The sequence below is a fragment of the Heteronotia binoei genome, chromosome 5 (genome assembly GCF_032191835.1).
Source record: "Heteronotia binoei isolate CCM8104 ecotype False Entrance Well chromosome 5, APGP_CSIRO_Hbin_v1, whole genome shotgun sequence".
NCBI lineage: Eukaryota > Metazoa > Chordata > Lepidosauria > Squamata > Gekkonidae > Heteronotia > Heteronotia binoei.
The window spans coordinates 11,777,728-11,802,125 of record NC_083227.1 but is presented as its reverse complement, the minus strand read 5'-3'; the positions used below and the strand labels follow the sequence as shown (position 1 = coordinate 11,802,125).

At 43.2% G+C, this 24,398-nt stretch overlaps 1 protein-coding gene across 1 annotated transcript; it reads right to left on the bottom strand.

Annotated features, from left to right (window-relative positions):
- Positions 1-1,430: 1,430 nt before the first annotated feature.
- On the bottom strand, positions 1,431-15,312 carry LOC132571707 (vomeronasal type-2 receptor 26-like). Its single transcript, XM_060238501.1, has 6 exons — positions 14,983-15,312; positions 10,293-10,502; positions 9,681-9,926; positions 8,094-8,321; positions 7,003-7,129; positions 1,431-2,335 (listed from the first exon to the last, which is right to left on the bottom strand). Exons 1-6 carry the CDS (start codon positions 15,310-15,312, stop codon positions 1,431-1,433), a joined length of 2,046 nt encoding a protein of 681 aa, XP_060094484.1.
- Positions 15,313-24,398: the final 9,086 nt, after the last annotated feature.

Sequence of the window (24,398 nt, the reverse complement as noted above, 5' to 3'; positions counted from 1 at the left end):
TAGTTGAGTCCAAATCTTAATCCTTATCTCATGTAGAGCTTATTTTAGTCCCAGAATGATAGATAAAAATCTTTTACCTTGAAACCAGATATATCCTTCTTTACACCGTTCTTTCCAAAGATAGATATTAAGATAGTCCAAAGAAAACTTGAATCATGATGAATTTAAGTCAATTTAATGCCCTTGGAGACCCTCTGTAGACGCTGGAATGCAATCCTTCACTGGGGACTCTTCAAAGCCTACAAGGAACCTTGCTGGGATTTTCTGTCAGCCAAAGTAAATCCCCTCAAAAATTTTTAAGCATGTCTTGGACTTCTCCATCACTGAGAAAAGGAGGCAGCAGGCGTTGAAATCACCTTCTCTGCCCAGAACAGAGGCTCCGGTCCATTCCTCAGCAGAGAAGCAGCTCAGTCTGCCATGATCCAACCCCGGAAGTCCACCTCAACTAACTTTTTATTGGGGAATACTAATATTTCTTAGCTCAAGATGGTGAGTCTACGAGAGGTGAGGTGAGCAAGGATCTCTGTCAATGTTTACGGAGATAGACCACTGAAAATTCTTTGGTTATTAATGGATTTTATTATAGGTATGGGTTTTCAAATAGTTACATCCCAATCAAACAATTTCAAGCATACAAGAGGAATACAGTGGTTAGCTGAATAAGTATGGATGCGGGAGAGGTGATACAATACCTAGATCTTGCAGAGTAGGCTCAGTCAGAGGAAACACAAGGCCTCTGGAGGGAGATTTCTTTTGAGAAGGTAGGGGGCTGAGGGCAGGAAGGGATGGAGGGAGGAGAGGATGGAGGAATTCCCAATCTTGACAGGTAGGATTGCTTGTTTTCTAGGGTAAATTACGTCACATCAAGCGATTCAATTACCCAATGAGGAAGCAGAGTGTCACACCAATGGAAAATCATAGTATCATATGTGAAATACCCAATCAGAGATCATTTTGTCATAAATCCATACCCCAATAGTGGAATTTTAATTACACTGGCCAAATGACTTTTTATGACCCTGTTTTTCCAAACGGATTCCTTTGAAGCTCCCCAAAAGTGATAGATTTCTCCCTTAGTGTCAAACATGGATAGGCATTTTTAGCTTGGAGAAACGTCGACTGTGGGGTGACATGATAGATGTTTACAAGATAATGCATGGGATGGAGAAAGTATAGAAAGAAGTACTTTTCTCCCTTTCTCACAATACAAGAACTCGTGGGCATTCAATGAAATTGCTGAGAAGTCAGGTTAAAATGGATAAAAGGAAGTACTTCTTCACCCAAAGGGTGATTAACATGTGGAATTCACTGCCACAGGAGGTGGTTGCGGCTACAAGCATAGACAGCTTTAAGAGGGGGTTAGATAAAAATATGGAGCAGAGGTCCATCAGTGGCTATTAGCCACAGTGTGTATACGTTCTTATGTCCCATTAGCTGTTCATTTTTGTCATTAAATGCTGCTTAGTATTAAGACCAGGTCTCATTAAAATAATGTAGCATTTGGGGGAAAAGATGCAACCCAACATTCCAGCACTGGAGGCCAACATAGAGAAGACCTGTACAGCTACCATGTATTTGCCCTTTGTGCTCAGGTAGGTGGGAACAAACGACACCCACACACTGCAGAACACCAGCATGCTGAAGGTGATCAGCTTGGCCTCGTTGAAGGCCCCAGGCAGCTTCCTGGCCAGGAAAGCCACCATGAAAGAGACAGCAGCCAGGAAGCCCATGTAGCCAAGGGCACCATAAAACATGGCCACAGACCCCTCGTTGCATTGCAGCGTGATCTGCCCAGCCTGGGAGTGCATGTCAGACTCTGGAGAGGGGGGAGAGGTTCCCAGCCAGAGGATGCAGAGGCCAACTTGGACACTGGAACAGGAGATGATGATGGAGTTGGCCAAACTCTTGCCCAGCCATTTATTCATCCTGTTCCCTGGCTTTGTGGCCATGAAGGCCACCACCACAGTGACAGTTTTGGCCAAGACAGAAGAGACAGAAACTGCGAAGATGATGCTGAAGGTGGCTTGTTGAAGGAGACATGTCACTTTGCTTGGCTGGCCAATAAACAGAAAGGAGGAGAGGAAGGAAAGTAGGAGGGAGATGAGGAGAATGTAGGTGAGGTCCCGGTTGTTGGCTTTGACTACTGGAGTATCTCGGAATTTAATGAAGAGTCCTAAAATGCCACCAGTGATTAGGGACAAGAACAGAGGAATGACAGTTAGGATAACCCCCAGAGGTTCTTCATAGGACAGAAAGGTTGTAGTTTTCAACACACATTTATCTCGGTCACTGTTTGGATGCTGATCTTCTGGACATTTTTCACAGTGGTCTGCATCTGGGAAGATCAAAACAGTTTTAATATCTTTAACATGTTTATTATTATTATTATAATAATAGTCTTATAACTTGACATATTGAATCAAGGATTTTTAAAGGGACGAGCACACATTCAACAGCCCAAAGTCTCATGGATAGGTATGCTTTCACATTTAGAGATTGCATCCTCTGAATCTGAGATGATCCTGCAAATTTACAAATTAGGTGTAGACCAGGGGTGTCAAACATGCAGCCCAGGAACCAAATCAGGCCCCCGGACAACTCCTATCAGGCCCCCAAGCAACCAGGTGTCATCTGCTTCCTTCTCCTTCTCTATTGCTTCCTTCTGCATAACAGCTTGCTTTGAAAGGCTTGCTCAATCGCACAGGCGCTACAGAGCAAACCCTCTATTTCTCCATTGGCTGAGCCTCCTCCCTTGGGGAGGAAAGGGGGAAAGCAGAGCTTGTTTTTCCAGGTTTTCTCAATTGCAAAGCAGTGCTACTGAGCCAAATCCCTCTTCCTTCTATTGGCTGAGGCTCCTTCCCCTCCTGCAGAAGGAAGGAAAGAGCCAGAGCTTCCTTTGCCCAGTTCCCTGGATCCCATGGAAGAAATACAAAGAAGCACCTTTAAGACCAATGAGTGCTAACGTTTTAAGCATGTTTTATGTTTCTTAAAAAAAACATTTAATTGTGCTTGTCTGTGTCCTTTATAAAGTTTATATCTCTGTTCCCTAATCTTAAATAGGTATACCCACGGCCTGAGTCCAACAAGGTCTCATTTATATCAGATCCGTCCCTCATAACAAATGAGTTTGACACCTCTGATCTTGTCTTTCTCAGTAGGAAAGCAAGTCAATGAGGTGGATTAGGCTGAGAGTGTGTGTCCAGACCAAATTCACCCACCACATTTCCTTTGTAGACTGCAGATTTTAACCTAGGCTTCCCAGATAAGTAGGCTGATATTGACCACTATACATTGCTGTCTCTCTATTCTTGCATTGCCTTATAGGAGTTGTAGTTATTTCTCTGAGGAAGACCATTGTTTTGTAGACAAACACATAGCCCTCAGGCTGCATCATGGTGCCTTCACATTTTCTTGATCAGCACAAGAAGCAGCTTATGTACAAAAGCTCACAATGCCCAGCCATTTCATATTTTCCTCTGGGTCATAAGCTCAAAGCATTGACCATGAGATTTCTGTAACGAAGATAAATAAATCAAAAGTAGGTTTGCAACTTACAGATATACACTTGAACAATACCTGAACAGCATACTCAAGATAACTACAGCACATTGTCTCCAGATCTTGATGCAATAATTCGGTACAAGCGGTGTCAGTTATCAGAGACTGTTAAATAACCAAAATATTGCAATAGTGCTAATCTTTTAAGCATGTATTCTTTTAAGATTTTTTTTTTAAAAAAATCTTTAATTGTTTTTGTTGGTGTCCTTTAAAAAGTTTATATCTCCACTATCTGGAATTAAATTTTATGGCATACATGGCCCAGCCCAACAAGGTCTCATTTATGTCTGATCTGGCCCTTGTAACAAATGAGTTCGGCGCCCCTGGACTAGATCATGAAGGCATGAATACAGAGAAAGGGAGTGACAAAACGCAGTTGTACCCAGGAGAGCCCTGGCACAATAAGAACATAAGAGAAGCCATGTTGGATCAGGCCAACGGCCCATCAAGTCCAACACTCTGTGTCACACAGTGGCAAAAAATTTTATATACACACATACACTGTGGCTAACAATGAACCAACTAAACACACACACTCTCTTGCAGGCCTGATAGGATCCATCTTGGGGCTTGATTCAGCCCCCCGGCTGCACATTTGACACCCCTGATCTAGAATGTGAATCCATTGTCATTGTTTGAGCAGATTTGTGACCGCCTAGTCCTACCACCACCAGTAGGTGAGTTGCTATAGTAAGACACAGTCCAACAACACTCTGTGTAGTTAACTATATACAGGTTTATTTACATTTATACAGACTCCCATCAAAGTGCTCTGCCAATCATTCATATAGAGTAGAAGGGTAGTTATGTACAGCACAGCATTACTTATATACACATGCATTTAGTCACTGTACCAATGAGCTTTCAGTGCTGAGTCCTTCTGCACTCATCACCTTGTTACCTCATCAACCTGGTTGAAACCAGTTTTTACTTGGCAGAGCCTTGCTATAACACTGATGTCATCTATTTGACACTAGCTGTCAGATCAGCATGCTTCGCTTGCCTCATGCCTTACTGAGCATTTTCATATGCTAACATCCATCTGTGGTGTATATTGAAAAGTGGAGGGTTTCAGATGCCAAAGACATTAGCAGGCAAACGACAATAGCAAGTGTGACTGCAATTCGGTGTGATACGCAGAGTGGGAGTAGCACAATAAAATGTACTTTATGTATTTTATGGTGGCCGTATTCTATGTTTTGAGCAGACTTCGGAGGATGGTAGAAGTCAGGAGGGCCTGGCGTGACTTTGTCCATGGAATCGCAAAGAGTCGGACTCGACTGTGCGACTGAACAACTATTTTTTAATGTATTTTATGGTGGTAGTGACACCACGAAATGTATTTTTTGTATTTAATTGTTGCTTTATTGTTTTACATAGTATTCCCAAATTGTTTCAAACTGACTGTTAGCCGCCCTGAGTCCGCTTGCGGAGAGGGTGGGATAGAAAATAATAATAATAATAGTGATATACACAGTGATTATTCTCTAGTGGGAATAAGTATGTGCTAACCTTTACTGATGACTTTTGAAGACACATTGTGACCTACCTAATTAAAAAGAAAAGTCAAGTGCTGGAAAAATTTAAAGCATATGTGGGCGGTAACTGATCAGTAACAGATTTCAAAAAAAGGCACTAGGAATCTGCACTGATAATTGAGGAGAATATGTGAGACATGAAATTAAGGATTATTTGGCTGAAGAACAGAGCATTAGTTTACAATCCCATACACTCTACTCCAGAGTAGAATGGTCCAGAGTAGAATGGTCCAGCAGAAAGGAAAAATCGCACACTTGCTGAAATAATAATAATAGTGGAGAAATCAGAATTGGTAATGAGACAGAAAACCGAGGACTCTGTTCAATCTAGGTGAATGCATTGTCTTGAGCTTCGCTATCGGTTGCAATTTAGCAGTCTGTCTCTAATCTCCCTTTGAAATTTCTTTGCAAGAATTTGCAATTTCTTTGCAAAGTTTCTTTGCTACTCATAGCAAAGTCAGCAACTGAATGTCCTGGAAGATATAAATGTTTCCCACTGGTTTTTTAATTTTTCTGATGTCAGACTTGTCCGGGGTGACATGATAGAGGTTTACAAGATAATGCATGGAATGGAGAAAGTAGAGAAAGAAGTCCTTTTCTCCCTTTCTCACAATACAAGAACTCGTGGGCATTCGATGAAATTGCTGAGCAGACAGGTTAAAACGGATAAAAGGAAGTACTTCTTCACCCAAAGGGTGATTAACATGTGGAATTCACTGCCACAGGAGGTGGTGGCGGCCACAAGTATAGCCACCTTCAAGAGGGGTTTAGATAAAAATATGGAGCAGAGGTCCATCAGTGGCTATTAGCCACAGTGTATGTGTGTATATAACATTTTTTGCCACTGTGTGACACAGAGGGTTGGACTTGATGGGCCGTTGGCCTGATCCAACATGGCTTCTCTTATGTTCTTATGTCCATTAATTATTTGTCGAAGGGACAGGAGTATTTGTCCAATGTAGATGGTGGAAGGTTAGGAGTCTTTGGCTTGGAGAAATGACTATTGAGGGGTGACATAGCAGAGGTTTACAACATTATGCATGGTATAGCAAAGGTAGAGAAAAGGTCTTTCCCCCCCCTTTGTCACAATGCAAGAACTCTTGGGCACTCAATGAAATTAAGGAGCAGTAGGCTTAGAACTAATACAAGGAAGTGCTTCTTCACCCAAAGAGTCATTAACATGTGGAATTCATTACCCCAGGATGGGGTGGCTACAAGCATAGACAGCTTCAAGAGGGGATTGGATAAACACCTGGAGCAGAGCTCCATCAGTGGCCATTAGCCACAAGATATAGATTTATTTATTTATTTTATCAGATTTATATCCCGCCCTCCCCCGACAGGCTCAGGGCGGCTAACAACAGTTTAAAAACACTAGCAATTTACAAACATATTAAAATTAAATACATTTAAAACATTTCCATACATATTAAAAATCCAAGATGGCAAGTTTCTGATTTCCATTACATTAGTTCAGTGAGATTGTCGGTGCTGAAGGTAACAGCCACCTTCCCCTAGCCATTAAAGGCGAGTTTGAATAGTTCGGTCTTACAGGCCCTGCAGAACTGAGGCAGGTCCCGCAGGGCCCTGATTTTTTCGGGGAGGGCATTCCACAAAGTGGGGGCTATTACTGAGAACACTCTGGCTCTAATGCTGGTCAATCAAACTTCTTTCGGTCCAAGGATCTTAAGGAGATTTTGAGACCCTGAACGGAGTGCTCTCTGGGGTATGTATGGGGAAAGGTGGTCCCAAAGGTAGACAGGTCCCCAGAATGGAACATTCTGTCTGGAACAGTGATGCTCTGTATTCTTAGTGTTTGGGAGGGCAGCAGAGGGTGGAGAAGATAGTTTGCCTCTTAGCTTTTTTAAAAAAAAATCAGCAAGGTCACTTCTTTGGAGTCACCCACCTTCCTTTGTGGAGATGGTTCCTTCCGGGCATGGAACACAGTCATAGCAACAAAATGGCTTCCCTTCCTGAGTCACTTTGGCTTGTCCAGGCTGACAGCTCTCGGAACACCTCGAACTGGGGAAGGACTAACCAGAAAACCAAGCAGAAGGGTGTTTTGTGTGTATGCAGATATAATGTATAGGCCCGGCTGTCGAAATTCCAAGTTCAAGCCCTAATTTAAGAGTGACAGTATTGATAGAAAACCACATATGTGGGAAGCTGACATTCACCGCTCTGTTAAGACAGGCAACTCAAAATGTAGCATTAAAGGTAAATTAAGGGCTTGTTGTCTTTAGATACAAGATGGAGACCGTGGACTGGCGATCTTAGGTCCTGGATGCTAGGCCTTCCAGAGCAGAGCAAAGGAGGCATAGGGCGTTTTCCCACAGAGCTTACCTCGGAGCGACGTCCCTCTTCATTGCGCAACGTCTGCGCGGATTTCCCACCAACTGCTCCGCATAACCAGGAAGTTCCGGACCTTTTGTGTCGCAGATGTAAACCGCTAAAAAACAGTTTACGTTAGCGATGCAAAAGCTGTGGCTCTTCCTGGTTATGCGGAGCAGTTGGTGGGAAATCCGTGCAGACGCTGCGCGGGGAAGAGGGACGTCGCTCCGAGGTAAGCTCTGTGGGAAAACGCCCATACTTTCTTTCAGGTTTTCAGGTTTGTAGAAGGCAGGTGGTTTACAGAAGGGAAGTCTTGGCTCAGAAATAGAGATTCCCACCTTGGGGGAAGATGCAAGTCTGAGGAAACTACAGATTCTTCCACCCCATTAAAAAAAAAGTCTGCCAAGAAAACTTTGTGATTTGATTTTCTCCCATGGGTCAGTAACAACTCCGTGTTTCCATGGGGACTAACTTCATTTTAACCTCCTCCATAGATTGTCCCATTTTGCAATCCCCCTTTTGTTCATTTAAATATACCCCCATTAAGTAATATTTTTTTAGAGAATGATGGACAAGAAATGCCACACGAGAAAGAACAAATACATTCATTGACATAATCGTAGACAGTAATCAAGAAGAGGCTATGAAATCAATAGATTTCCGCACCTTGTTTAACAGCATGGACCACATGATAGCCTTCTGGTCAATGGTGATTTTGGCCTCTCCAGATGGTTGCCTTTCCGCAGTTCCAACTTTCACTCCCCCATGGGAGTTATTGGGAAGCCCCACCCACTGCATGATGTCAAAATCTACTGCAATGTCCCTGTTCTCATCCAAGTACACTTCACCTGTGGAAGTATTGTAAAGTGGGACGTTCCTCAGGAAAGCGTGAAGCTAAAAGGAAAGACAAAACTTAGGCACTTAGAAAGCAGCCGAAGAGGGTGGATATCTCAGCACAGTGCCATGTCTTCTAGCTTTCCTGCAGTTCTGAAAGTTTTGCCTGCTGTAAAGTGAATTCACTCAGCTCTCAAGTAAGCAGCAACAGTTTACTCAAGAAGAAATAGTCGCAAACAGTACAGGCAACTTCACTCAATATATACGCTGTGGCTCAGTTAAACATGCCCCCTTTAGTCAGCGGCAATCCCTCCTATTGCCTCTCCAGGATCCTTTATTTGTATTTCCTGGAAGAAATGCCTCGCATTCCGATTGGCTGGTTCTAAGATAACGGCCAATCGGAATGCAGGCATCAGGATCTTGGAGCGTAATGCTTCAGGCCTACTAACAGTGAACACAGCTAATACATAACAGGTATACTAACAGTGCACACTGCAAATACATAACACTGCCCATTCACAGAGGGCCGAAAACTACTTGGGATTTCCTCTTATTGCTTTCATGTCTTACACCACCCTCCTAAATTCTGGAGCTAGGCTTGCCAGGTCTGTGTTGGAAAATCCCTGGAGACTTTGGGGGTGGATCCAGGAGAGAATGGGTTTGGGGGAAAGGAGGAGCCTCAGTATGGTATGGATGTCTCTTGGAGGCATGCCAATGTAGCATGAGGTATGGTCAATGGGGGTTTGCATTTGGATCTTCCCAAGCTGAAATGCCAGCAGCACACGTCACAAGATGAGGCTGCTTTGTTCTCTCCCCCTGAGTTTTGAAATGTTTAAAAGGTTGAAGTTTTGAAACACACAACTTAAAAAAAAACCACTTCCCGTATGCTGGAGAGCCAGTTTGGTGTAGTGGTTAAGGGCGCGGACTCTTATCTGGGAGAACCGGGTTTGATTCCCCACTTAAGGTCGGCCTACAACTGGTTATTGATATGCTGTGCCCTGTCCGCTGGTGGTGCGTTTTATTTATTGTTTTTACTGCTAATTTTAAATTGGTGTTTTAACTTTGATATGTAGGTTTTTATTTTTATTCTTATATGTTGTGATCTGCCCTGAGCCCGTTTACCGGAAAAGGCGGAATATAAGCCTATTAAACAGACAGACAGACAGACAGACAGACAGACAGACAGACAGACAGACAGACAGATAGATAGATAGATAGATAGATAGTAATAATGTTTCAGGGCATCCAGGGGATTGAAGGCCAGAAGCTGCAAAATTCACCACAGCAGTTCCTAAAAAGAAAAAGGTCTGTGCTGCGAAACAACAACTGAGGCCTCACCGACAATCTGTTTGCAAAAGGATAAGAAAATTAAACAATGATGATTTGTTGATTGGATTATTGATGCGGAGAAAGGAATACCTGCCAGGGCTGTAGACGGCGGGATCCCAAGCTGCCCCTGCTGAATGTCTGCTTGGATTTCGACGAGTAAGCGGCATGTAAGGCCCGGGCCACAGTATGAACAGCGTGGAAGGTCAGGTAGCTGTCTCGAGAAAGGATCGTTTCGATCATACCCTGGGAAAGCTCCTCCAGATTCTCTCTCTCTGCACAGCTGACTTGGCCTTTCACGGACAAAGCGGGCTTTGAAAAGATGCAATGAAATGATTGCTTCCAAAATTGAACAATAGAAGAGTACAACATTGAGTAAGTAAGAAATTCTACCCTTTTCTCTGCCTGCATTGAAAAAGAAAAGAAGCCATAGAGTTGCTCAGAAGTTAAATGTGGTTTCAAAAAATAAAAGGTGAGGTCCCACAAGGCCGTGGTGATCCAGACTTTCCCCGCAGGGGGATTGATCCACTTTTCAGCTAGTGCTTGTATACAGACAAATATAGAGACCAAAACTTGTGGCTCCCCATGACAAACAAATACCTTGACTTCCCTCCACAAGCGAAATGCATCTGACGACAAAATTTCTTCTGTATTTTCCATGAATATGCGTACAGTTGGGAAAGTCTGTGAGAAGGCCACACAAACCCCACTCCTGCTGGCCAGAGGAGGAAAGACTCTCAGGAACTGTTCTCCATTGTCCGTGTCCGACGCGATGAGACCGATCCACGTCCATCGGAAATGCACCAGCAGTCTGACAGTCCCCGGGTAGTGCTGCTCCTCTTTCGGAACCGTCCGAAAGAAAAAAGGGAACTGAGCTGCATCATTAAGAATGTGGGAAACAAACCCATAACTGACCTAGGAGGGAAAGGAAGAGATTGGATTGACATCCAAGACATGGTGATGATGATGAAGTGCCAGAAGGAGGCTTTGGTGCACATGTAGGGGCAGGAGAGGAATATTTCTGTGCTCTAGTTAAACATTACATACATTCCAAGGCTGATCATTCTTGCTCTTGCTCATGCGCATGGATCATGAAGTGGGTGCGATCTGTATGTAAAAAAGTGGAGGGCGGGATTTGCCTTCACAAATCACAAATCTGTTTCCTTACTTTGGATTCCCCGCCTCCATTGTGAATGAATTAATCTGCAACGATTCTGGTGCCCTGTTTTAGTAGCTTCTGAAGCAAAACGAACAAGCACAATCAAGTATTCGATACATCATGCAGGAAAAGGAAAGGTCCCCCGTGCAAGCACCAGTCTTTTCCGACTCTGGAGTGACGTTGCTTTCGCATCGTTTTCATGGCAGACTTTTTACGGGGTGGTTTGCCATTGCCTTCCCCAGTCTTTTACACTTTCCCCCCAGCAAGCTGAGGACTCATTTGACCGACTTCGGAAGGATGGAAGGCTGAGTCAACCTCGAGCCGGCTACCTGAAAACCCGGCTTCTGCTGGGGATCGAACTCAAGTCGTGAGCAGAGCTTAGGACTGCAGTACTGCAGCTTTAACACCCTGCGCCACAGGGTTCATGCAAAAACATACAAAATTCCAAGATAAGGTTTCAAAGTAAAAGTCCAAACTCTCACACAGTTTCCCAATTGTCCAATATTTTCATGGTCAAAATTCCATATGTTTCCTCAGGAGGGTGTAAATATTGGACAGGTGCCCCGATTAAGAAATATATTGTGATGAGACAGAACGCATATGTTTGCAGAGGAAGCCTGTGGTTGAGAAAGGCGTGAGTGCCAAAACTGGTCCCTTGGGCTACAAAGATTTTCTTCCATATCATCTTGATTTCTGGCAATGAATACAGGCCAACTGGAAAGAGATTGTTTATATTGGACAATTGGACAATTTTGGGAAACTGTGTGAGAGTTTGGACTTTAACTTTGAGACCTTATCTTGGAATGTTGTATGTTGTTGCATGATGTATTGAATACTTATTAATTGTTTGTGCTACACAATTGTTTATTTTGCTTGTACATCCTATTAACTGTGTTTCTCATTTTTGTGCATTAGTAGCTTCTCAGGCAATCTCCACATGCCAGCAGAACAAGAGATTTCTCGCTTCCCTCTTCTCAGGAGACATGTGAGGTGGTCTAGTATTCCCATCTCTTTAAGGACTTGCCACAGTTTGTTGTGATCAACACAATCAAAGGCTTTAGCATAGTCAATGAAGCAGAAATAGACGTTTTTCTGATACTCCCGTGCTTTCTCCATAATCCAGTGAATGTTGGCAATTTGATCTCTAGTTCCTCTACCTCTCCAAAACCCAGCTTGAACTTCTGGTAGTTTTTGATCTACGCACTGCTGAAGCCTAGCTTGTAGAATCTTTAACATGACCTTGCTGGCATGTGAAATGAGTGCAATGGTGCAATAGTTTGAACATTCCTTGGCATTACCTTTCTTTGGGATTGGAATATAAACCGATCTTTTCCAATCCTGGGCCACTGTTGCATTTTCCAAATTTGTTGATATAATGTGTGCATCACTTTACCAGCATCATCTTTTAGGACTTTGAATAGCTCAACTGGGATACCGTCATCTCCGCTCGCTTTGTTGTTAGTAATGCTTTCTAAGGCCCATTTGACTTCACATTCCAGGATGTCTGGCTCAAGGTCAGCGATTTCACTGTCATGGTTGTCAAGGACATTGAGGTCCTTCTTGTATAATTTTTCTGTGTATTCTTGCCACCTCTTCCTGATCTCTTCTGTTTCTGTTAGGTTCCTACTGTTTTTGTCCTTTATCATGGCCATCTTTGCACAAAACGTTCCCTTGATTTCTTCAATTTTCTTGAATAGACCTCTTGTCCTTCCCATTCTATTATTTTTCTCTATTGCTTTGCATTGTTCCTTCAGGAAGGCCTCCTTATCTCTCCTTGCTGTTCCCTGAAAATCAGTTGGGTGAATTTTTCCTTCTCACCTTTGCCTTTCGCTTTCCTTCTTTCCTCAGCTATTTGTAAAGCCTCATCAGATAGCCACTTTGCTTTCTTGCATTTCTTTTTCTTTGGGATGGTACTGATTGCTGTTTTCTGTCCAATGTCACAAACCTCCGTCCATAGTTCTTTAGGCACTCTGTCTATCAACTCTAGTTTCTTAAACCTATTCTTCACCTCCACTGTATATTCATAAGGGATGTGATCAAGGTCAAACCTGAATGGCCTGATGGCTTCCCCAGTTTTCTTCAGTTTAAGTCTGAATTTTGCGATGAGTAGCTCATGATCTGAGCCGCAGTCAGCTTCAGGTCTTGTTTTCGCTGACTGTTAGGCGCTTCTCCATCTTTGACTGCAGAGTATATAATCAATCTGATTTCTGTGTTGCCCATCAGGTGACGTCCACATATAGAGTTGCCTTTTAGGTTGTTGGAAGAGGGTGTTCACTATGACCAGTTTGTTCTCTTGACTTTCTCAAAATTTTATTATAGACTCATTACAATTACTACCTGTTCCAACAGGTAGGTGTACCATAATAACAAATCAAAAACAACGCAACTTAAAAATATCTCATATGTTACCATTCCACACCACTTTATATATATATATATGTGTATTTATATTTTCTATTTTTTTTATAGCAGAGGAATAATTAAGCTTAACAATGCTGCTTTCCCTAACAGATTTTTAAAACTTAATACCAGAAACATTCAATATAACTTCTTATTTTCCTTCTTCTTCTATATCTTGATTATTCCTTCTACTCTCAAAAAAACCCCCCATAAAGAATAAATTCTAACTATATATCTCAGTCCCTGGAGACCTTAAAATTAAGGTTAAGAAGAAATTCTTCTTTCTTCACCTGGACTGAATTAAACAAGGAGGGATGTTACCCAGGTGCTCTCACCAGCTGACCCCACCCAGCCTTTAATTCTGAAAGAAAAAACAATAAATATAAATTATAAGTTTCTTCAGCTTTTCCCTTTTCTTGTTGCTTCAGTGTCTTTTAAATAGAGTCCATATTTTCTCCAGATTAACATGAACTTCCTCAGTACACGCACGGGTTGTCCTTGGAGGAACGAGAGGAGAGCATTCCTTTCTCTTATTAACTCTCGATGTAGGAGAGGAGGTAATTAATTTAGAGAGTAGTATCTCACCCGAGGCTGTGTCATAAGCTGTAAACGAAGTGGAGCCTTTTTGGACACATAGTTTGCCTGATTGTAGCCATTTATATTTAATCTTTAAGTCCCGCAATTTGGCAGTTGTGTCCTTAAGGTCTCTTCTGATTCTTAAAAATTCAGGAGGAAGATCCAGAAAGACCTGAATCTTTAACCCCTGGTAGTCCAAGCCTCCTCTCTCCCTAGCCTCTGCAAAGACTCTTTGCCTCATTCTATAATCCTTGAACTGCACCACAATATCTCTGGTATAAGACGAATTGTCTTCACATACCTTTCCAACACGATATGCTTTCTGAATGAATGGGAGAATTTCAACTTCCAGGTGGGTTACTTCAGCAAGCCAATTTGCCCTGAATATATATAAGTCCATTTCAGCTTCCACATCCGATTTAAAACCTCTAAATTTTAAGCACAGCTCCCGGCTACGAAAGTCCATTGTTAAAACTCGTTCCCTCGTCCATGCATCTGAAGTCGTCTCTTGAGCTTTTTTAACGCTTCTTGTGCAGTCTGGGTTGCCTGTTTACAAGAATTCTCTAATTCATCCAGACGCTGACACATTGGTTGAAGCATAGAAGTTATGTCCTCTCGTATTTCTTGTCTTAATTTAGACATAGCTTGAGACAATAAATTCACAGTAAGAGGGCTATCTTCAGTTTCTGGTTCCTCATCTCTCCCCAACCTTGCGTGGGAGGTGGATGGCTGTTCCAAGAAATTAGTTAAAGGCTGAAAGCTTTTTTCCTTCTGCTTGGTTTTTTTCCCCCCTTTCGGAGGCATCTTTCAAAAGTTCAAAAAATATAGTTAAAGGGGTGAAAAAAGATATAACTTTGGAGACAGCTGGGAGAGCGTTAGGCAAAAGCTCCTGACCAGATATTGGTCAGAGCCACTCCCCCCGTTTGTTCTCTTGACAAAACTCTACTAACCTTTGCCTGGCTTCATTTTGTTCTCCAAGGCCAAACTTGTCAGTTGTTCCCGTTACCTTTTGACTTCCTACTTTGGCATTCCAGACCCCTATGATGAGGAGGACATCTTTTTTTGGTGTTAATTCTAGAAGGTGTTGTAGATCTTCATAGAACTGGTTCACTTCAGCCTCTTCTGCATCAGTGGTTGGGGCATAGACTTGGATTACTGTGATACCGAATGGTTTGCCTTGGATACAGATAGTTCTCCAAACTACTACACCAAAATTAGGGTTAGCTGCCTCCCTCTCTCACCCCCCCCCCCATCCCATACCTGTGGGATTTTGAAGATGCTCAGCAGATGTGAAATCTGGATGGAGATTTCAGACTCATCCCTTTCAACAACAGCCAGGAGGGTCTTTTCTCTTCCACAGTGATAGTTCGGAATATTATTTTGCCCAGAGGAGAGCAGGTGCAATAAGCCGTCGTAACTCAGACGTGCATCACCATAGTTGTCGTAAATGTTGTAGCCCAAAGTGAAATTGGGCAAGAGCCGGGGGTTCTGATTGATCTCCCGAATGGCAAAGAGGAAAGACAAGATGCTCACACAGTTTGCGACTGGAGCTCTGCCAAGAGAAGGAGCATGTTTTATATTTCCATTCATCACCCCAAACCCCTGATTATTTCTAGGCAATAGATAGATCTTTCCTTTAGTTGGGCTGTTAGCCTCCTTTTTTCTCATCTCTGTACGAAGGACAAAAATGCCTCAAAATGAATAGTTTTCTGTCATCTAGAACCCACCACGTCAGAAGCACCCTCTGTTTCTAAAAAGGGGAAGTAGTTACCTTCAGAGACCTAGAAATACCATTTCAAAGTGTCATGAAAGTGAGAGCAAGGTTTCATGTGCAGCTCTTTTTTGGTCACATTTAAAATTAATGTCTCAATGCAGCCACCTCCCCATAAGACTCTTCCTTCTCCATGCAGAGTGTTAAAGCTGCAGTCCTGCAGTCCTAAACTGTGCTCATGACCTGAGTTCAATCCCTGGTGGAAGCTGGGTTTTCAGGTAGCTGGCTCGAGGTTGACTCAGCCTTCCATCTTTTCAAGGTCAGTAAAATGAGCTTGCTGGGGGGAAAGTGTAGATGACTGGAGAAGGCAATGGCAAGGGAAAGAAAAGATCCCCTGTGCAAGCACCAGTCGTTTCCGACTCTGGGGTGACATTGCTTTCACAACGTTTTCATGGCAGACTTTTTGCGAGGTGGTTTGCCATTGCCTTCCTCAGTCTTTTACACTCCCCGCCCCCCCAGCAAGCTGGGGACTCATTTTACCAACCTTGGAAGGATGGAAGGCTGAGTCAACCTTGGGCCAGCTACCTGAACCAGCATTCGCTGGGATAGAACTCAGGTTGTGAGCAGAGAGTTCAGATCACAGTACTGCAGTACTGCTGCTTTATCACTGCGCCACGGCATGACAATGGCAAACCACCCCGTAAAAAAAGACTGCTGTGAAAACGTCACCTCAGAGTTGGAAACAACTGGTGCATGCATAGGGGACTGTTCCTTTCCTTTTTCTTCACGCTAGGCTGAAATCTTTTGCTGCCACAGCAATAAAAAAACCTGGCCAAAGTGTGTGTTTTTATGATGAATAAGAATGTATGTCTCCAACCAAGGCAATAGCATCTTTGCAGGCTGTTTTCTGTGAGGTGTGAGTGAGAATTATGGATTAAGACAAACATCTGCAATCACCATCTAGTTACATCATAGTTCACAAGCAAAGAGGGTTGCTTCTGCTAGGAGGACTTAAGCTTCTGTTACATTGAATGGCTGAAAGATACCTCAGCTACCTCAGAGGGGGGATTTAAAGAAGTTAATACGTTTGTGCACAAGGTAGAGGGAGAGGGAAAAGACTAATTTTCTCACCCTTTTCCAAAAGAGTAGCAACTGAGGATATCCTCAGCTTTGAGGGGCAGTAGATTTGGGACAGACAAAAATGGACCATGTTTTCCTTACACAATGAGTTATCAAAAGGTGGGACTGGATTGCAGAAGATGGAGTGAGAGGTACAAGAATAGACAACTTTAAAAGGGGATTGGACAAATTCAGGGAGGGTTTTTTGGACCAGTGGCTACTAGCCGTGGTGAAGAACTTGAATCTGCTCATTCAGGGACAATAAGGAAAGGAAAGGTCCCCCATGCAAGCACCAGTCATTTCCGACTCTGGGGTGACGCTGCTTTCATGACGTTTACACAGCATACTTTTTTACGGGGTGGTTTGCCATTGCCTTCCCCAGTCTTTTACACTTTCCCCCCAGCAAGCTAGGTACTCATTTTAGCAACCTCAGAAGGATGGAAGGTTGAGTCAACCTTGGGCCAGCTACCTGAACCAGCTTTCGCTGGGATAGAACTCAGGGCGTGAGCAGAGAGTTCAGATCACAGTACTGCAGTACTGCTGCTTTACCACTCAGTGCCACGGGGCCGCTTCCAGGGACAGTAAACCTCTAAATAATGCTACCAACAATCAACATCAGGGGAAAGATTCACTCTCTATGCTGTGTTCTTGGCCCTCCTGTAGAACTGTGGGCCATGATTTTGAACTAGGTAGACCACAAGTCTGATCCATCAGGTCTCTGTTTACATTTTCATGCTCATATGGTCTCAGAAGCAAAAAATATCGGGACCAACTAAGGGCAGTGATTTATCTAGGGACATGAGAAAGGGGACCCCATGTAACTCAAATTGAGTAGAATCACATGACATCTGTCATCACAAATGACTGACCTATGAGTTTTGGGAGGCTGCTTGAAGAAGACTCGTGCTCGATCAGCAACAGATATAGGCAGGATCCCGCCAATAATGTAGTCGCCTGGCCTATAATGATTCACAGGGTTCTTTTTATCCTCCAACAAATTCAATGGGCATTTTGCCCTTTCAGCCCCACAGACGACGCTCTGAGGCAGGAACAGCAGAAGCACCAACACCAGCATCACTATCGGTCTTCTGTATCTGCCCTGACACAATCCTCCGTTGCATCTGCTGCTCAAGTATGTCCTCAGGCATTTAGCAAATTCCAAGCCCGTTTTCCAAAATCAAGGAGGCAGAGACCTTATGCATTGTAGCCCAGGCTTCAGACTTGAAGAAGCTGATACTAAAGCGGTATCTTTCACTCCTGCCTACGTCTCTGCTGTCACAGGAGGTATTTGTGCATCATATAAAGTGATCACTTTGGCCCTTGAATCTGAGGATTACATTATTGTTTGTGAAGGTGATCTCTGAAGCTATTCCTTACAGAGGAGAAGACCGTACGATGGTTTTAATAATTATAAGGGAAAGAATTTCCTATGCGGCCTCCTGCAACTGGGTATAATTATTCTGTCCACAGTTGAAGAAAAACATGTTTATGGGAACTCATCAGTGTTGGAGTACTTTTTGTATGAGGAAAGTCAAAAGTTTCTGGGGCTTTTCTGATCACTTAAAAAAAATGACTAAGAAGTGACATGATAGTGCTCTATAAGAACATAAGAGAAGCCATGTTGGATCAGGCCAACGGCCCATCAAGTCCAACACTCTGTGTCACACAGTGGCAAAAAATGTTATATACACACATACACTGTGGCTAATAGCCACTGATGGACCTGTGCTCCATATTTTTATCTAAACCCCTCTTGAAGGTGGCTATACTTGTGGCCGCCACCACCTCCTGTGGCAGTGAATTCCACATGTTAATCACCCTTTGGGTGAAGAAGTACTTCCTTTTATCCGTTTTAACCTGTCTGCTCAGCAATTTCATCGAATGCCCACGAGTTCTTGTATTGTGAGAAAGGGAGAAAAGGACTTCTTTCTCTACTTTCTCCATTCCATGCATTATCTTGTAAACCTCTATCATGTCACCCCGCAGTCGACGTTTCTCCAAGCTAAAGAGTCCCAAGCGTTTCAACCTTTCTTCATAGGGAAAGTGCTCCAGCCCTTTAATCATTCTAGTTGCCCTTCTCTGCACCTTCTCTAATGCTATAATATCCTTTTTGAGGTGCGGCGACCAGAACTGCACACAGTACTCCAAATGAGACCGCACCATCGATTTATACAGGGGCATTATGATACTGGCTGATTTGTTTTCAATTCCCTTCCTAATAATTCCCAGCATGGCGTTGGCCTTTTTTATTGCAAACGCACACTGTCTTGACACTTTCAGTGAGTTATCTATCATGACCCCAAGATCTCTCTCTTGGTCAGTCTCTGCCAGTTCACACCCCATCAACTTGTATTTGTAGCTGGGGTTCTTAGCCCCAATGTGCATTACTTTGCACTTGGCCACATTGAACCGCATCTGCCACGTTGACGCCCACTCACCCAGCCTCAACAGATCCCTTTGGAGTTCCTCACAATCCTCTCTGGTTCTCACCACCCTGAACAATTTAGTGTCATCCGCAAACTTGGCCACTTCACTGCTCACTCCCAACTCTAAATCATTTATGAACAAGTTAAAGAGCATGGGACCCAGTACCGAGCCCTGCGGCACCCCACTTCTTACCATCCTCCACTGCGAAGACTGCCCATTTATACTCACTCTCTGCTTCCTATTACTCAGCCAGTTTTTGATCCACAAGAGGACCTGTCCTTTTACTCCATGATTCTCAAGCTTTCTAAGGAGCCTTTGATGAGGAACTTTATCAAAAGCTTTCTGGAAGTCAAGGTAAACAACATCTATCGGGTCTCCTTTGTCCACATGTTTGTTCACCCCCTCAAAGAAATGCAACAGGTTAGTGAGGCAAGATCTTCCCTTGCAGAACCCATGCTGAGTCTTCCTCAATAACCCGTGTTCATCAATGTGCCTACTCATTCTGTCCTTGATAATGGTTTCTACCAACTTTCCCGGTATTGAAGTCAGACTGACTGGCCTGTAATTTCCCGGATCTCCTCTGGAACCTTTTTTAAAGATGGGGGTGACATTTGCTACCTTCCAGTCCTCAGGAACAGAGACAGATTTCAATGAAAGATTACAGATTTCTGTTAGAAGATCCACAAGTTCAACTTTGAGTTCTTTCAGAACTCTCAGATGTATGCCATTCGGACCCGGTGACTTATTAGTTTTTAATTTGTCTATCAGTTGTAGGACCTCCTCATTTGTCACCTCAATCTGACTCAGGTCTTTCAACACCCCTTCCAAAATTAGTGGTTCTGGGGCGGGCAAAAAGTTCTCGTCTTCTACAGTGAAGACGGAGGCAAAAAATTCATTTAGCTTCTCAGCCATTTCCCTATCCTCCTTCAGTAATCCTTTTACCCCATGGTCATCCAAGGGCCCCACTGCCTCCCTGGCTGGTTTCCTACTTCTAATATATTTGAAGAAAGTTTTATTGTTGGTCTTTATGTTTTTTGCAATATGCTCCTCATAGTCCCTTTTTGCCTGCCTGATCACAGTCTTGCATTTGATTTGCCACAGCCTGTGTTCCCTTTTACTAATCTCACTTGGACTGGTTTTCCACCGCTTAAAGGAGTCCTTCTTACCTTTTACAGCTTCCATTACTTTGTTCGTTAACCATGCAGGCCTTTTCTTATGCCTGTTTGTGCCTTTCCTAACTTGTGGTATGTATTTTATCTGAGCTTCTAGGATTATAGTTTTAAATAGCGTCCAAGCTTCCCCAAGGGTTTTGACCGTATGTACCTTTCCTTTCAGTTTCCTCCTCACATGCCTCCTCATCTCAGTGTATTTACCCCTTTTAAAGTTAAACGTGGTTGTGGTGGTCTTTTTGGACAACTCCCTATTTATACAAACGGTGAAATCAATAACATTATGGTCACTGCTCCCAAGCGGCGCAATCACTTTTACATCTCTCACCCAGTCTTGGGCATTACTTAGGACCAAATCCAGGATCGCCCCACCCCTGGTAGGTTCTGAGACCATCTGCTCCATAGCACAGTCATTGAGAGCATCAAGAAACTCAATCTCTTTCTCTCGACCAGAACACATATTGACCCAATCAATCTGCGGGTAGTTAAAATCACCTATTATGACACAGTTTTTACGTTTAGCTGCTATCTTTAAGCCTTCCATCATATTATAATCGTCCTCTCTCTTTTGATTTGGTGGGCGATAACAAACTCCCATAGTTAAATTTCCTTTTGGGCCCTCCATTTCAACCCAAAGCATTTCTAAAAGTGAATCTAATTCTCTGATCTCAGTCTTACTGGACCGTATATCCTCTCTGACATACAGAGCCACCCCACCTCCAACCCTTCCCTCCCTATCCTTCCGATATAGCTTATATCCAGGAATCACCGTGTCCCACTGATTCTCCTCATTCCACCAAGTTTCTGAAATTCCCACAATGTCTATGTTTTCTCCCAACACTAAACATTCCAATTCACCAATTTTACTTTGAACACTTCTAGCATTTGCATACAAACATCTATAATTTCCCAGGCGAGCTAGGCCCGCCACCTTCCTCCTGCCGCCTCGAGACACTGGCAGACAGTCCATATTGTTTGTCACCTTCACAGTGGACAACTCCGGTCCGTTACCCGGTAGAAAAATAGCAGCTAACCCTTCATCTCTTTGAGACGAGTCCTCCCGAACCAGAGACATTTCATCTCCTGTCGGCTTTCCCCAAAATTTTTCCCCCCAATTTTCTATAAAATTGTGCATGGAATAAATGGAATTCTGAAGGAGATCTTTTTCTTGAGAGCCAGTTTGGTGTAGTGGTTACATGCGTGAACTCTTATCTGGAAGAACCAGGTTTGAAGAAGAAGGGTGATTAACATGTGGAATTCACTGCCACAGGAGGTGGTGGCGTCCACAAGCATAGCCACCTTCAAGAAGGGGTTAGATAAAAATATGGAGCAGAGGTCCATCAGTGGCTATTAGCCACAGTGTGTGTGTGTGTATATATATATATATATATATATATATATATATATATATATATATATTTAAGAAGAAAAATTGCAGATTTATACCCCGCCCTTCTCCCTGAATCAGAGACTCAGAGCGGCTTACAATCTCCTATGTCTTCTTCCCCCACAACAGACACCCTGCTTTTCTCAACCAAATGGATTGACCATTCCCCGCCAACTATACAACAATGGCAAGAAAAAATATGGGAATACTTCACATTATACAAAATGACATATATTTTGACAAAATCTACAGATGAACAATATCAAAACAAAGTGGTAGCAGTATGGCATCCATTAATTAACTACACGGCAGAACATGATAAAGACCGATTTTGCACCCAGCTTACCCCACGGTCACGTTCCTCTATTCTGTGCAGCGTCTGTCGGATTTCCCACTATCTGCGCCGGAGTTACAGGAAGCGTCGCAGCTCTCGTGCAGCAAAGGGAAACCCCCAAAAACCACTTTCCGTTCACTGCGTGAAAGCTGCGACACTTCCTGTAACTCCGGCACAGATAGTGGGAAAGCTGATGGACGCTGCGCAGAGAAGAGGAATGTGACCGTGGGGTAAGCTGAGTGTGAAATTGGTCATAGTCTCAAACAATCATTTTTATAAAAGCTTGATATATTTTTAAATATAGGTTTGGTTATGTAAGAATGTCTAATTTTAATTGTGTGAATTTTGATTATCAACACCATTACTGTCATTTCTATAGTCATTATTTTTTATTGTTGTTGCGTTGGTCATTATGATTATTGTTTTATTTAATATGAAATTATCATATTTAATTATTTTCTGTATATTTGTAGGTTTTACAATAAAAATGTTTGAAAATTTAAAAAAGAAGAAGTTGAAACCATTTAACGTAACAATCAAGATAACGTTAGATAGCAATGTAGGCACTAATTCAGTTTATCCAAACAAGGTTGTATGAGGTGTGTGTTTAAAGCTGGTAAGTAATGCAACGAATTGTAGGGAAGAGGGGAGGTGTTGGAGGCCAGTTTAGCTGGAACTTCGTTGTCTTGCCTGTATGCCTGCTGGAATAATTCTGTTTTGAAGGCCCTGTTGAACTGAATCTGGTTTCTCAGAGCCTGGCTCTCTTCCTGAAGATCAGTCCACCAGGCCGGGGTCAGAGCCGAGAAGGCTCCGGCTTGGGTTGAGGCAAGACAAATGCTTTTCAGGCTCACAATTAAGTAGTGTAATTTGTTAACTCTCCTTGCAGTTTTTCTTGTAGTTGCATTACAGTCAAGGGTGTCCCGTAAACATAAAAGTCTCTTTAAATTTCCCTTTTCTTTCCATTCAATGTAGAAGAAGAGAAGAAGAAGATATTGGATTTATATCCCGCCCTCCACTCCGAAGAGTCTCAGAGCGGCTCACAATCTCCTTTACCTTCCCCCCCACAACAGACATCCTGTGAAGTAGATGAAGTTATTGGATTTATATCCCGCCCTCCACTCCAAAGAGTCTCAGAACAGCTCACAATCTCCTTTACCTTCCTCCCCCACAACAGACACCCTGTGAGGTGGGTGGGGCTGGAGGGGGCTCTCACAGCAGCTGCCCTTTCAAGGACAACCTCTGCCAGAGCTATGGCTGACCCAAGGCCATGCCAGCAGGTGCAAGTGGAGGAGTAGGGAATCAAACCCGGTTCTCCCAGATAAGAGTCCGCACACTTAACCACGACACCAAACTGGCTCTCCCAACTTTCCAGTTTATCCAAACAAGAAAAATTGGGATGGAGCATGAAAAGAAGCAGCAGGGTTATCTCTAAATTAATTTATTTTTTCCATTAATCCAAACTTTTAATGTGGTGTATAGAAAGGGGTTCTCAGTCATTTTAGATCCCTTACTTTTTCCCCACCAAAGACAATTTTCTCAATTAATTTCAGATGTTTCTCATCAGCTTCCATGTTCATCTAGGACTTATCAAAAAATCAAAAAAAGAATGACACCAAAGCTCTCAACTGGTTTGCTTTGTAATATTTACTTATATTAGACTCCACCCATCCTCCTTCATCCATCCTCTTGTATCTTATAGGGTTCATGAGTCTTCGTCTTTTGCCTTGGTAAATAAAATTGTAAACTCTGTGGTAAACTAGGACTAGAAAGTTGTTGAAACTTGAGGAAGAAGCAGAAGAAGAAGATATTGGATTTATATCTCGCCCTATACTCTGAATCTCAGAGTCTCAGAGGGGCTTACAATCTGCTTTACCTTACACCTCCCCCCCCCCAAAACAGACACACTGTGAGGGCTAAGAGAGCTCTTACAGCAGCTGCCCTTTTAAGGACAACTCCTACGACAGCTATGGCTGGCCCAAGGCCATCAGCAGGTTCAAGTGGAGGAGTGGGGAATCAAACCCAGTTCTCCCAGATAAGAGTCCGCGTACTTAAACACTACACCAAACTGGCTCTCCCTGAAGATCATTCCACCAGGCTGGGGCCAGAGCTGAGAAGGCTCTGGCCTGGGTTGAACAAATCCTAATGCAGCATGTGAGCAATGCAAAAGAAGCAAGCGCTAAAATATATGCTCAATTAAGATAGATTCAAGTACATTAAATGAGGGGTCCCCAACCCCCGGGCCGTGGACCGGTACTGGGCTATGGCCTGTTAGCAACTGGGCCGCGGAGTGAGGCAGAGATCTTTGCCTACTCCTCATTTAAAGACCCCCATGGGAGGGCGAGGATAGGGTGTGGGCTTAGGGGCAGCCTGGAGCAGCAAAAAGCCCAGCAACCCCACCCCCATCTGTCCATGGAAAAATTGTCTTCCACAAAACTGGTCTCTGGTGCCAAAAAGTCGGGGGCCATTGCATTAAATGGTTTGAAAATAACATGAGAGAAAGTTATTGGGATACAGAGAGAGCAAACTATT